We start from the raw sequence: 16,241 nt of genomic DNA, 5'->3' as shown, positions 1-16,241 counted from the left end.
TGTGACGGGAGATTTCGTTATAATACTTTGTTTTATGCTGTGCTGACTCCATTTTTAAACAAATGACTGTCGCGTTGTGGTCATCTGCAGTAGATGGCAGCACAGACTGTGGCAAAATTCTCAAGTATCATACAAGCGATGTTTTCAGACAGCATGCTTCATTCTTTGTTTTCTTGTTATTAATGTTTGTTATCAGGAAGAGACTTTATATTCACCCTGTATGGTGTTAGGTAGGTTATACAAAAATGTAACTAATTTATTAACTAATTTAATTTATTAACTAATTTATTAACTGTTTTGGTTATTATTAGTACAGTTCGGGCATTTTATTCCGTAGGTCAGTTTTTGTCTTCATTTCTGATATGCTTTCAGAGTGGTTCCGAAGGATTTTGAGATTTTTCTTCATTCGTAGGTCTAAGACTGATCTCATTAGAAACGAAAAGCAAACACATTTCTTATACGTATGTAACCAATTGGTTAATAATACTTTATATGGGCTTGTTTCGGGATACTTTTTCTTCCAGTTCTTTCTTGAACTGATATTATTAGAAGTATAATTCATTATTTAGCCTAATGATCGTTACTACTGAAAGTGTTAACAAATCGATTTCCTTTTTCAGGAAATTTTGAAAAAATCACGAATGTTACAAGACTTGAGCTTTCGAAGAATAAATTTCAACAGTTTCCTGAAGGCTTTGAGAAACTAAAAAATCTACAAACATTTAATTTTTCCGGCAATGCAGTTTCCAGTGCTACTTTCAATGCGAGCAAACTTTCGGGATTCACTGCAATGGAGGTACTTGATTTAAGCCATTTGGAGATAGACTCTATTTCGCTTCCTAATTTGACTTCGCTGCGATATTTGAATCTCAGTTATTGTCGACTCTCAAGTCTAGACGAAAACGCTTTCGTTAAGTTTTCTAATCTCAAAGAGTTGGACTTATCAGGAAATCTCTTGAGGACACTTCATCCAAAAACGTTTGCACCTTTGAGGGCTGGAATAAGGTTGTTTATTGCTGGAAATCATTTTAAGAATGGACAAAAAATTGAAATTAAGTCTGCAGAAATATTAGATATGTCTTTCAACTCTCTGGCTTCCCCAGTTGATATTTTATCTTCAGGGGAAGTGAAATTTTTGGATCTTACTTATAACTCCATAATTAATTGGACCACTGAAAGCTCCTTTATGACGCAACATAGCAGGATCCTGGTAGTGAATCTATCATATAATTTGATTGAGAACGTAGGCGCTATAATGGGGAAAGATTTGAACAAACTCCAAGCTGTAGACTTAGGAGGAAATCCTTGGGATTGTAAGAACTGTGGAATGCCTGATTTTCAGTCATGGTTAAAAGCAACGAAAACAACTGTGTGGAATCTTGGAAGAAGTAGATCGTTAACCTGTGTTGTTCCTTCTGAATTGAAAGGCATTCCCGTTTTACAAGTAAAATTTGACAATGAGGTTTGTCTTCCAAAACAAACCAACTATTTCCTAGTTGCTGGTGTTCCTGGAGGAGTTTTATTCTCTCTTTTACTAATTTCCATTCTTGTCGTGTATGTATATAGATTCGAGACAACATATATTGTCCACTTACTCAGAGCTAAGCGGAAACAAAAAAGGAGAAGAGAAAATTTTAGTAGAGATGACGATAGTTCATATGTTTATGATGCATTTGTTTCCCATAGGTATGTATTATTATTATTATTATTGATCCGTACTTAACTGTTTATTTAAGAATGTATTATGTACTAACTGGTATTGTTTAGTATTGAAACGTAACGTAAATTCTACCATGAAACGTTACACTTGAAGAGATATAAAAATAGTTTTATGATTTCTTAAAACTTGGGGGTGAGCTCCACTATTAATCGTTAAGACTAGACAAATTAAACAGGATATAACCAAATTGGAGGAAAAGGAAATTTAAGCTAAATTTAAAGTTAAATGAAAATTAACACATTTCCAATAGAACTTGGTTGCAACTTTATTGGGGTTGGTAATAGGCATTGCAGTTATTGATTTTTATGCTTATGGAACCAGTACATTGCACATAAAGTTATATAAATTGTATAGAATAAAATGTCCTTGGTATAGAAGGAACGTAATTCTGTATACATACTGAAAAGTATACTCGAATATGTATATTAATTTCGAAGTTATTGGTAAAAAATAATCATACGATGAGAAAACACAAAAAATCGAGTTCGTTATTAAACACATACGGTTTGGCACATTATGTCAAGATTAACACTGACATTGTATGTGCCCTAGGAATTCTAATTGGATGTGTTCCTAGTATAATTTCGGCGACCAATTCTATTGCCTTTGACGGCCAGACATCAAGCCGGTAGCCAGCCCAAAAATGTAAAGGGGGGGAGGGGCATCCGACCATATTATAGTTCATCACCATGTTATAGTTTATTTGCAAGTCTACCGTGAAAATTTAGAGGGGACCAGCAAAAATTTAGGAGGGAGGCCCCCAGACCCCCTCCTGGATACGAGCCTGCCAGACACTATATAAGGAGCTTCGGATTCACAAATATTTTTACATATTTAATTTTGCCTTTTTGCATCTTTCTTTCGTTCAGAAAACACTAAAATCCGCAAGTTTTAAAATATTTTGGTGATCACTACTGAAGTGAAGAGAAATGAAGTAAAACATTTTAAATTTTATAAAGCGCGTGTAAATAGTAACGACTTAGAATTAAAAAAAAAGAAAGAAAAAGAAATGTAATGTTAAGTTGTGGAGATCCACTATTCCCACTTTCAGTATTGAATTGGCGTAGTTTGGAAGTCTGCTGCAGCATCACAATGTGAAACAAAAATAACTTGTTTTCAATAATTTTTTGTATTAATTTTACGATCATCCTGTCAGTTCTCAATTACATTAAAGGGAGGGTTCGGTCGACGTGCTTGTAACTAACTACAAAATGGGTGAACAAACTTATCAAAAATAACAGTGAAAACGAATTTCTGATGAAATTGCAATCCTTGCACTATGCTTTATAATTCTGGTATATCACACGATCCTATAGTCACATGACAACGATATCTTATATGATATAAAAGGTCCATACCAAATATCTACTGTTATCTGTGTTATTTTCATTCCATTAACAGTTGCAAAATAACCCATATCTGTAGATTGTAGCCATATCCTAAGTTAATATTGTTGAATTATATCTGTCTTGGATATATATATATATATTAATTAGATCATATTTGGATTTACAGACTGGTCTAAAACAAATTAATGATTTGATATAGTTTAGTAATTTTTTTTATTATAATCTTGGGGCCGCGGTGGCTCAGTGGTAGAGCGTTCATCTCTGGTGCTTGGGGTCCCGGGTTCGATCCCAGCCCCCGCCAAGTGAACTTTGTGGTGGACAAACACCGTGTCCGTGGGTTTCCTCGGGGTTCTCCCGTTTCCTCCCACTTTCTTCATTCCACCATTTCATTTATTTCTCATAATCACCATCTCCTTTAGCCTAACCGGCATAACCGTGGGACGTAAAATTCAAAGATTTTTATTATAATCTTATAAGTATGAGTTTTCGCTAAATGCTTCGTCAGATTCATAATTGAATCTCACTGAGTTGTAGGAGTTGAGTTGAGTTGATTTCGAATTTAACGTCCCGTGCAGCAGCTGAGTTGTAGGAATTCTATAATGGTGTGAATTAGATTCCAATTATTTGTTGCCAGATTTTGCAGAGAGTAAGGTTCATATCCAAAATTTCTAGAAATTTTATCCAATATAAATTTCCTTCCTTTTCCAGTGTTTTTACAAGCAAAAATTATGTCAATTTTATTTATTTGATATAATTTGGAGGGTGTTAGTGCAGTATTAAAGAGTACTCGGTAAAGCAGGATTACTTAATATCTTGTGCAGTTACATATATGAAATTCCATGGTTTAGGTGTATTTATATCCATAATATGCCAGTAATATCTGCCTAAACCTTGTCAATTAACTGATTTCCATTCATTCATTGATTGAGATTGTTGTAGACTGACAAACTGTTTTGAGATTTAAATGATTTGTTTTAATTAATGCAGGTTGTCTTTCATCACATGCAGATTTCGCAGCCAGGTCTGTTTCATCATGAAATTTTATTTTTGAGTGTGACTTTGTATATAAAAAATAATTGTATACCCTTTTCCTTGCAATTGTTTGTTTAAAATTTTAATATTAAGTAGAAGCCAGGTAGTTTTGATAATCCTATTAGTCTGTTGTAAAGCATAAAATACACTTAGAGCATCAGAGCATATACGTGAACAATATAGTTTGAGAGTTTTAATGAATGTAAGAGCTTGTCGTATTGCGAAAGCCTCTCCTTCAAAAACTGTAAAATTTTTTATAAGTTTATATTTTTTAACGATATTTAATTCAGGAATTAATATTGCAGAACCAACATTTTTCCCTTATGTTTTTATGCATCCGTGAAGAGTAATAATAAAAAAAAAATATATTCTATGGTTTTAATAATGAGCACATGAATAAGATTCAGCAAATTTATTAATGTTATAAAAAGGCATTGAAACTAGACCATCGTATAATTTAATTTTTTAAATTTGTCCATGGGCAAACATTGCATGTAGGTTGGTAACATTTCTTAGAAATGTCATACCTACAATTACATAGCTGTCTTTAGATAGTCTAGAATATGGTTTATTAATTTGTTTACACAATTTAGCATTATATGCGTGTATATTTGTATTATAATTTAATACTGTTGATCTTAGTTCGTACAAAGAAGTCAGTTTTCGAATGAAATGACGTTTTTTGTTGGCAACAGTAGCCTAACTTTACTTTTTCTTCTTTGTTGCTTACATTTGCTTTGTATTATTTCACATGAACCATGTATGAAAATCTTTTCCAGTGGCAGTGATCTAGAGTGGGTGTTGAGAGTACTTGTGAAGAATCTGGAAAATGACAATGATCGATATCAACTCTGTCTTCATGATAGGAATTTCACTCTGGGCAATTTCATTATGCATGATACTGTTAATTCTATTAACCAGAGCAGGCGAGTGATCCTTGTGCTTAGCCAAGCTTTTGTTGACAGTGAGGTGAGTTAACTTCTTTATTATTTTACATTTAAGATTGTATAACTAAGGAGAGTTTAAAAAAAAAAAAAGTCGTAGCAATGTAAGAGAAGCAAAATTCCAACGTAGTGTGTGGATATTGAAGAGACTACTTAATCTTATCTGTTTAATCCAACTCATAGTCAAGAGTTATCAAGATTTTGTTAGTGTTCGAAGTCCATTAGGTGAAAGAAATAGGACTGTCATGCTGTTTTCTCTTTATGTACCTTGTATATATAGGTTGAACCAATAATAGATGAAGAATAAAGGATAACATTTATTTTGAGATTCGTGGGCTCTGAACTCTCTGAAAAAAAAAAAAAAAAGATTAAATTTAAATAAATTTAGTTATGCAACTTAATATAATGTAACATAAATACCATACTTATAATGAACATCTTAACACAAACCCTATTCCACTTAATTTAGGTTCACCGTGTGTATATATAAATATATATCTATATGAAGGGGAGGTAATTAGGATATAAGCAGGAGCTTCCTAGGTGAAACTCTGCAGTTTCTTTTATAATCCGTGATTTTGAAAGGATTGATCATGACGCTGTACTGAACGCACACTTCTGTAAAGTACAGCAACTCGTACCTGCTCCATGTCACTTTTGAGCACTTCCAGAGGCACGTCATTTATTTCTCCCTCCCACAATGGTCACCTGGGTAGAAACTAGTTTCCAACTTCCTCCTGAACGGATGCAACGCTGACACAGTGAGCTTCATTCCTCTGCACACAAAACACGCTCTTGTTTCATGGGCTAACAGCTTCGTGGCTACTTAAATTCCAGGTCACATAGGTATCAGCACAAACTTATTTTGCTCATTTACGTATTTTCATTGCGCAGTAATGCTAGTCGAAAACTATTAGGCGAAATTTTTCCATCCTGAATGACAAGTTTTGAATTTAGAAATATTGTGAATGTATTATGTTGGAAATACTTAGAAATGAACTCGAAAATAACAAAAAACTTCGGGAAATGAATCCTCACTCGAGAATGAATATATATAGACATAAAAGAGTTATAGACCAACATGGCTGCACAAGTGCATTATTTCTGAGCTATTGCGCACCGAAAATTGGTCTGAACGATAAAATGATCATAATTCGAGAATCAAATGTCGGATCAAGATCGGGTATAAGAACACTGTTGTCAACTACTGATTTTCTTAGAATTATTGGAAACCTCCGATTTCGTCTTTATTCTAATGTCATATCTTTGAGGCGGTTGTAAATGCTTATTTCCAGCCTAGATCCCATTGGATTCACCAATCCATTTGGAACAGGGCGACGACAGGGAAGGAAATTCAGAGGTCTTTTAGAAACGAAAAAGAATAGATCAGGAACAGAAAACTGACACACATTTCACATCTACTGACACATTAATGGAATGTAGGCACAAAATAATTAATACAGCGAACTTTCGAGTTACGAAAGTAAACCGTTTCGTAACGCCGTTCGTAAACTGAAATTGTTTTACCCATTGCAATTAATGTACAATTAATCCGTACTAGCCACGGAAACATGATATTTCATGTATCTTTTACATTTTTTAAGGGTTTTTCTGAGATAAAGAATATAGAGTTAAAATAATATTTATACTATCCTTTATAATAAGAATAATACTATCCTAAGCAATACTAAATGAAACAAAACAGTATTAGGATTAAAAACATACAGAAAAAAATTTAAAAAAAAAGAATAAGAAGTACTTTCTGAATACAACTCTTGATAGATCATGTTTACGGCAAACGCGCAAAAACACTTCTAGTGGCGTGGAATTGTCGATACAGGCCTATATGTGCGTTTGTACCCTGACATATTGTTCGTAAGCTGAGGAAACAATTGTTCATAAATTTGTGTGTAAACCGAATTGTTCGCAAAAGAAACGAGGGGCTCGTAAACCGAGATCCGCGGTACGTTTTTTTACTCTGTTTTTATCCGGGTCCTTTCGTTCTCGAGTTATGACCATCTGTTATCTCGTTCCGAGCAATTCTCGGCGGGTTATAACTCTGAAATGACGCATTTATGCACCCATGTTACTTTCGTTTTCTTATAAGAGTTCATTTCCCAAAGCTTTATTGATGTTTCCAAACACCCTGTATATGCAATTGATTTTCGAAGTGTTAGTAGACAAAATATTCTAATAAAGTCACTGAAGAAAAGAAGCATTGATAGCTTAATATTTATTTTTTTTTTTTAATTCTAGTGGTAACTATTCGTAGTATTACGAAGCTCAAAAGTTGAGAAGATTAGAAATAAAAGACTGAGTGGAACTAGTAAACTAGTGGAACTTAATTTCTAACAACAACTAATTGATCGTATAGAACACAATACCAATCTTATATGTTCGAGGAGCAATGATAAGTAATATCTACTCTTGAACTTTCCATCAATCTTAAACATGAGAGGACATTATTAACAATTTCATTAACAAAAATTAACCAAGACGTTGTACATATAGAATCATAATTTATGTATATGACGTTGAAGAAAGTAATGCATAATTTTATACAGATGGTGATCAGAAAAATGATAACACCTGAACAAAATTGCAACTTACCAGATTAATATGGTGTCGGGCCACCTTTCGCCTTCAGAACAGCCTTGATGCGACGTGGGATGGAGGCATAGAGGTCGTGAATGGTAGCAAGTGGAATTTTACACCATTCCTCGTGCAGGGCATCGGCCAGTTCTGTGAGAGAGGATCGAGGTGGAAATCGTCGCCGGAGTCGTGTTCCCAAGACGGATCACAGATGTTCAATTATGTTGAGATCTGGGGATTGGGCGGGCCAGGGGAGGTGTTGAACTTCATCCCGATGTTCCTCAAACCACGCTGTAACAATGCCAGCTGTGTGAATGGGTGCATTATCATCCTGGAAGATGGCGTCATTGTCCGGGAACAACATCCGGACCATAGGATGCAAGTGGTCTCCTAAAATTGCGACATAATCGTTGGCAGTGATTCGTCCGCTAAGTATGACCACAGGACCCAATGAAAACCATGATATGGCGGCCCACAGCATCACCGAGCCGCCGCCATGTTTCACAGTTGGGCGGAGACATTGCAGATCATAAGCTTCTTTGGGCGTTCTCCACACATAAACACGGCCCGTGGTTGGGAATAGGGTGAAGGATGGGCGCCATTTGCGGCGTGCGAAAGCGTTATGGTCCCTGATGAGCGGTTTGGCCCGTGCAACACGACCCCGTAAGTTCATGTCATGTAATTCGCGGCGGACTGTGATTGTCGAAACAGGGTGGGGGAGGTGCTGATTGAGTTCCTCCGTCACTTGCTCCGCAGTGGCACGACGGTTCTGCGTGACAATGCGCTTTAATACCCGGCGTGACCTGTCACTCATGATTTTCTTCCGTCCACTGTTCCGCTTCCCCGATGTGGTTGTGTAGGCCGTCATCACCTTCGACACTGTCCCACGCGACACACCTAACACAGTAGCCACTGCCGTCACACTCACTCCACATAACCGCGCACCAACAATTTGCCCTCTTTGAAACTCTGAGAGGTCTCCCATTTTACACTACCTCCGTCTGCTGCAGCCACTGGACACTGCTGTTCCACTGCGCCTGACGTAGTATGGAGACCGACCTAACACACCATCACCAGCGGTCCGGCGGTGCGGGCGCCACGACACCACTGCCAACCCATACATCTGACGTGTTGCCAACTACAGGTGTTTCCATTTTTCTGATCACCATCTGTACATGCAAGGTGCATTTGAGTTATAACACCTCCAATTTTTTTTCTCAGGACTTGTAACAAGTAGAAACGTGCTGTTTGTTTTAAAATACACGAACACTTGTTCTCAAAGCGTGATAGAGATGTCAATACCGTACGGCAAACAGAACTCTAATGATAACAGTAAGAGTGATGACTATTTTTAATACTTACGATACCCGTAAAAAGGCGACATTTTCATTATGAGAACACTATGTAATCATTCGTGTCTCCATTTGCATGGTGTGTGACACTGCTTGAAATTCATCGTCAGTTGAGTGAGACATTTGATGGTAGTGTCATGGATATGTCTAATGCATGTTCGTGGGTGTGGCAGTTCAAAGAAGGCAGAAGGTCGTGTGACAACAAACCAAGATATTCTCAGTCTCACTCAAACCTGTCTGACGAGAGTGTGCACAGGTCCCACAGAAATGTCAACTTTAGAGGCGATGTGTACCACACTCATTCGGCGATCCTTCAAATCAACTTTCTCCACTCGTTTTATCATGTCGTCAGACGGTTTGTGCGAGGCCGAGATTGTCGTGGTTTGTTGTCACACGACGTTCTGCCTTCTTTGAACTGTCACACCCAAGAACTTACATTAAATACATCCATGGCACCAGCAGGCACGTAACCAGGATTGTGTAATAGGGGGGGTCCGTGACATGAAATACTGTGGTTATCACACCAGGGGCTCGATCATTCTAAACTATTTTACTGGCAACATATATTGGTTCATGTAGCCAGGATTTCGTAAGGGGGGGGGGGGCGTGACATGAAATACTGGTTATCACACCAGGAGTTCGATCAATCTCAACTATTTTACTGGCAACATACCCATATTGGTTTAATGGGCTTAGCTTATCTTCGTTTAATGTCTTCAAGAATACGAGATCTGTTTTGGCAGTAAAGACATCCTACAAAATGGATTAGCGTTGCCGCGAAATTTACAAGTGTAGGCCTAACTGGAATCTATGTTGTCATGCTCATGTTATTGGTGATTGTGGGCCTTTCTTAAGTTCTACCTGAGAGTCCATCTGATCGAACCGGTTTATCGATCGTCATTTATAATCCATAGGTTTAGCATGGAGCTAGATGGAATTCGGAATGCTCCGTTACAATAATATCCATTTTTAACTTGGCACCCCGTGTCCTTCACACAAAGTTCCTCATAAGAAAGAGTAACCAAACGCTTGCTATAGCTTTTTATTTTTAACGCTGATTCTTATTCTTCTTCTTTCTTTTTCTTTAATCCTTTCTTAATTTTTCATTTCTGGTTCCGAGGGGGAGGGGTACGGACCCCCCGGACCCACTCCTTGGCTACGTGTCTGGCACCGGCATCACATGTCTCGCTCAACAGGTAATGAATTTCAAATGGAGTCACACCACGCAAATGGAGAAAACGACGAATATCGTAAGTACGAAAAACATTTTATCACTATCACACTGCCACAAGAGTTCTGTATGCCGTATGGTGTTGCCATCTCTGTCACGCATTGACAACGAGTGTTCGCGTGTTTTAAAACAAACAGCACGTTTCTATTTGGCACCAGTCCTGAGAAGCACCTCGTAGATAAGAACTTAATGGAATTTTTATAATGGACTTACACAGAAGTAAATTTTGTTGTATTCAGGACAACAAAATTCTCACTTAATGTTTATATATTAAGAAGGAAAAAAAGATATAAATAAATCACCAAATTGGATAAAAAATAGTCATGGCAACATTGTCTCCAAGATTACATTGCATCTAAATACATAGAAGTTTCTGGTGCTGATAGTTGAATAGAAGACACTTTGCTTCAACACATTATCCACAACTGTTATCGTTAAACTGAAATCGAAAGTTTTAATTTCATATTGATTCATAAATGCACTTAGGGTGATAAATAATATAGGAGAGAGATAAATTAGTGCCATAAATGGTCTTGTTACCGTTTGAAGACATGCGATAGACTAAATTTATAATTAATGAATGGCGTTGAAGTGCTGTGTATAAAAAGTAAATAACTAACATCTTGACAATTTAGCGTACTACACCGACGAAAGGCGTTCGAAATTCATGCCTGAAATATTTATGAGAAATTCGAGAGTAGATATTACTCATCAGTTTTGCTGGGACATACAGGGTTAATATTGATTTAATTCCTAACAGTCCACGAAAGACTAGGGCCAAGAAGATGGCACACGTTCAGTTGGGCAGTGAATGCTTCCGACACAGTTGCCACTGATTCCCTAGACCGGAATTCGCTAACTTTTAATTATTATAGCTTCTCAATGCTTCGCGATGCTGAATCAACAGAGAAATGTGGGGCTTCACTGCAAATCGAATCTGGGACCGCGCGTATCAAAGACAGGCATATAAATGTATAAATATTAAATTAAGAATAATCTTTATATGACGATTTTATATGACTAATAATACTATTTTTGTATTTCAGTGGTGCCAATGGGAACTGAGAATGACAAATGAGCAATTTCTAAGGAGACGAGAGGATCTTTTGATACTGATCGAGCTGGAACGCTTAGATAAAACGAAACTTCCATTACAATTGAAATATTTAATGGACACAATTACTTATCTCGAATGGTTTGAAGATAATCCGAATGATCGAATGTTCTGGAGAAGACTGAAAGATGCTCTTGGGACGAGCATCAGACAAAGAACAGATGAAACTACGCCACTTGTAGCATGAAAAGAAATATTCACTATCATTTGAATATTAGTTTACATTGATAGACAGTAATCATCACAATGGCTGTCAGGAATATCTAGTCATTTTCGTACTTCATTATTTTTATCATGAAAAATCAAGGACACTATATATATATATCGTGCGATTTTGACCGTTCTCATCCAATGTAGACTAATCTTGGCATAATAGTAGACTTTAACAAGCTTAGTATGTATATGAAATATGATCGTATACAGGCTTTTGAATTTCCGAGTTATAGGCCATCAAATTTGGGGTCATATTTTCGAAAAAAAAAAAAAGTCAACTGAACTCATTCGATTCGGACTAAACTCGGGATAGTACTAGACCCTGAACTGATGTACATGGTTGTAAAATATTGTGGTGTGCAGGCTTTTAGTTCTGGACTTACAGGACATAAAATTTCGAGTTTCACATTTTTTGAAAAAAAAAAAAAAAAAAAGGGGAAAGAAAAAAAGTTCTACCGAAATCATTCAATCTTGATGAAACTTAGCGTGGTGATAGATTTTGACCTGTTACACAATTTTTGAAACATTATGGTATGCAGGTTTGTAGGCCTTGAGTTATATGGCTGTAAAATTCTATATTCTTACTAAAAGAATATAAACACACCTCAATAGTGACTAACGTATTACTGCAAACTTGTCCAGATCAATAACGCACGTAAGTACTAATGATCACTTTTATTTCTATACCTCTTATTGGTATACTTCTTCACAAGAACTATCCAACTATTATTTAGTGGATATACAATCGCTACGCTTCTAACGAAACATATTAAATAATCTTAACTCACAAGTACATCCATTACTTCGTAATCTAGCGATTCTCTCTTTTTATCAACAAAACACATTATTATTCTAGCAACAGCTACTTAATGGCATGTGTACAATATCATGTAACTTCCAGCCCATACTACACCCCAACAATGGCATCAAAATTTGGTGAAATTTTCGTTAAACAATTTTAATACGAATTTGCTTTACAAAAGATCAATGTGAGATTACTCTTTTCCGCAACTGGAAAAACTTTTATTAGTCATGAGCAATTCGTTTTATTCTTACCAGTGGAAGTCAGAGGAAAACATGTAAATATGATATAAGGTTTCCTATGTAATTGTATGTAAAATTAACTTCACACAAGCTAATGCAGTGTAATTATGATACGGGGCAATATATTGTGTATATCAGTCTGTAGATATATAAACTTGTATAGTAGTTATAGTACAATTCAAGGATGATAGTGGAAAGTATCCATTAAAATCAAAAAGGAGGGGAACGTATCCAAATATAAAACTCAGATCAAGCTAATATTATTTAACAAAGCTCAGTGAACAATTTATGAGTACAAGCTAAACATGTAACAAACAACATCACTCCCAACCGTTAACGTAAAATATAAATTTATGTGCCATCATTAGAGATTAAATCAGTATTGTTTTATTTATTTATTTATTAATCTGCTTTAAAATACATACAGTAGTTTTTATAATGCAACTCTTATCTTTCTCGTGAAAATAATCGTACTCATCAAGTGAGATGTTTGTAGGACATTAAATGTAACACAGTGTTAAAAAAAATCTTGTATTATTATTTCTATATAATGTGGTATCACTTTGGTACATACCTGTTTCTTATCTTATGTAAAAGTAATAGATGAAGGCTTGGAAATCACTTAACCTGAATCATTTCTTTAAATTCTGGAAAGGTATTATTCAGTATTTCTCGTTCATTTTTGTTCTTTCAATCTGTTTAAAGAAAGGACCTGTAAAAAGTTTCAGAAACAAAAAAATAAAAAATAATTGTAATACATAAAAAACAGGGTTCGTACCGGTCAGGGAAGTCAGAGAAAATGGTGCAGGTCAGGTAACCTTAGGGAAAAAGACTGGAAATCAGGGAAATTTTATAAAATATATTAGTTCAAACATTAATTGGACGCCAATTTCAGCTTAGCCAACTATCATCAGCTAAATGAATGTATAAGAATTACCGTATCTTCAGAGTAATTGATTGTCAGACGTTAGTGGGAAGATATTAATGATCACAGTATGGGAGGTTGCTCAGATTTTTATGGGACATAAGTGGAATGTAGTATGAGCAATTGATTACTACTTGTCTCTATAGAATAAATGTTCTCATATATAAATATTCACAGTTATTTACTGCTTATTTATATTCAATGTCATCCAACACGTATCATGAAAGCGAAGGAATTTCGTGGGAAAGTCAGGGAAATAGATTTCTCCAGATCGGTAGGAACCGTGAAAAATGTTTTGACAAACACCATGTGCATCGGTTTTCTGTGGATTCTTCTCTTGCTTCCCTGTTTCTTCACTCCACTATGTATATATCATTTGTCTCCTTATTATCGTCTCCTTTAAGCGTAGCATAACAGTGGAACATGAAACTAAAGAAAAATAGTTTTACCAGAAATATCACCATAAGAGAAAACTGTTTTAAGCTTTTTATATTGTTTACGCAAATTATGTATAATAAAGAAAATAAATGATTTTACATACCTTTTGTGTTTTTTATTTGTTTTTAATCCTTATTTTTCACTATAATTTCTTCTGGAAGATTCTTCGGAGAAAATTCCCTTGTCGAGATTAAATCGAGTAAGAATTTACTTGGTCATTATTTATTGACTTCACAAATATTCCATTAAAAAGACAACTTCTCAAAGTTCACTGAAAAATCTCTTACGAACTTCAACAATCAATTATAAAAATATATCTAAAGGCTATTAAGAAAAGTAACTGTTTTTCACTCTCACCGTTTGTGATTTTTATTAGCCAGTCCCTCTGATTTATCGTTTTTTTTTTTGTATTTTTTAGTAATAGGGAACTGATTTTAATAATTATAAAATATATATATAAAATTTTTATTGCCAGAGACATCATCATTATAGATAAATAATTTTAATAGTCATAAAATATATACAAAATTATTTCTTATTATCAGAAACATCGCCATTATTAAAATCAAACTTTAATAATCACAAAATATGTACAAAATTGTTTTTTTTTTATTACCCGGAACATCACCACAATAGAAAATTAATTTTAATGATCATAACATGTACACAGAATTTGCTTTTTATTAGGAGAAACCACTATAATAGGAAAGTAATTTTAATAATCCAAAATTATTATTTTATTACCTGTAACATTAGCATAATAGAAAAACTAATTTTAATAATCACAAATCATATTTTTTATTACCAGGAACATGACCATAATAGAAATCTAATTTCAATAATCCAAAATTATTTTGTATTATCTGAAACATTAGTATAATAAAAACTAATGTTCATAATCATAAATCATGTTTTTTATTACCAGAAACATGACCATAATAGAAAACTAATTTTAATGATCCAAATTATTTTTTGTTACTTTAAATATTAGCATAATAAAAAACTAATTTTAACAATCAAAAATCATGTTTCTTATTACCAGAAACATGACCATAATAGGAAACTAATTTTAATAATCCAAGATTATTTTTTTATTACCTGAAACATTAGCATAATAAAAAAAAACTAATTTTTATAATCACAAATCATGTTTCTTTTTTTACCAGAAACATCACCATAATAGATAATCATATAATCATAAATGTGTATAAAATTATTTCTATTGTCTTTAATACATTTTATTGTATTCTTTTTAAGTAGCCTATTTTTTTTTTCTAAAGGCCTAGCTTGAACAAAAACAGATAAATACTTTGAGGTTGAAAAAGACAACACTTTATCAGAAATGATAAAAGAATTTATGGAAAGTTCGTAAGACCTTGAGACATGAACTTTTTTTAAAGTGGAAGAGAAGCAGAAGAACATTCACATTATGTATTATAAGTATAAGCATTTGCGGTTAAACAATTCACCAGATAAGGGAGAGAAGAAAAAGAACAGAGGAGGGTGCTGGACTGAGAAGAAATAACAAATCATGAGAAAAATATATCAAGCTGTTTTTAGTGTTAATTTATATGAAACTCAATATTTTTGTTTGAAATTTTTAAACAGTACTCAAGAGGAGTAGATATGTATTCTGGCGTGGTAAATTCTTCATCTTCAGGGACGCCGTTCTGCAGAAAATCTACTTTCCTCCAGTTGTACTTGTCTGCTGGTTTCTTACGTCTATTGCTTGCTTTACTATCTAATGGAATTGCTTCAGGCTGTGTAGAAATGTCACAGGTATCATTTTCTTCTGACGTAGAGTCTTCGGTAAGTTCAATACTTGTACTCACGTCATCGGATGGAACATATTGTCGCTTGAAAACCAGAGGAACGGGACTCCAAAAATGCGGTTTTCGTTTTCCTCATGTTTAGACATAATTTTGAAAGCCCCACTTGACGTAAATCGAACGTAACACCATCTATTCTCCTTGTCGATCATCTGTTGTAATGTAACTCAATTACCATCTTATCAAAATCATAACTTTGTAAGAAAATAATATTTTTGTCCTCTCGCCCGTAAACCTAGGAAAATAGTTATGTTCCTCTGGTTCTCATGCCACGATATGTTGCATGAGCATTTGTATATAAATAATGGATGTATTTCAACGTGGATGTAATTGAATATTGGCCTTGCATCCATTAAGCTATTTATTACAATACCATTGACAAAGAGAAATGTAATTTTATATTCTTCCCCACTCTACTGAAAACAAAACATTGTGAACAATCTCTTAGTAAATTTACT

The 16,241-nt window shown here is 34.7% G+C and overlaps 1 protein-coding gene across 1 annotated transcript in view; it reads left to right on the top strand.

Moving 5' to 3' along the window:
- Window positions 1–14,052, top strand: part of LOC145681144 (toll-like receptor 2) — a 66,371-nt gene extending 52,319 nt beyond the window's left edge. Inside the window, exons 4-6 of the mRNA XM_081752580.1 lie at window positions 621–1,686; window positions 4,881–5,070; window positions 11,267–14,052. Coding sequence (XP_081608706.1) covers window positions 621–1,686; window positions 4,881–5,070; window positions 11,267–11,521 — 1,511 coding nt within the window. The 3' untranslated portion in view covers window positions 11,522–14,052. The remainder of the gene's footprint in view (window positions 1–620; window positions 1,687–4,880; window positions 5,071–11,266) is intronic.
- Window positions 14,053–16,241: the final 2,189 nt, after the last annotated feature.

Source organism: Thermobia domestica, chromosome 3 (assembly GCF_964235325.1).
Source record: "Thermobia domestica chromosome 3, izTheDome1.hap1.1, whole genome shotgun sequence".
NCBI classification, from domain to species: Eukaryota; Metazoa; Arthropoda; class Insecta; order Zygentoma; family Lepismatidae; genus Thermobia; species Thermobia domestica.
Note: the sequence above shows the minus strand (reverse complement) of the source record. Positions and strands in the feature narration are given on the sequence as shown.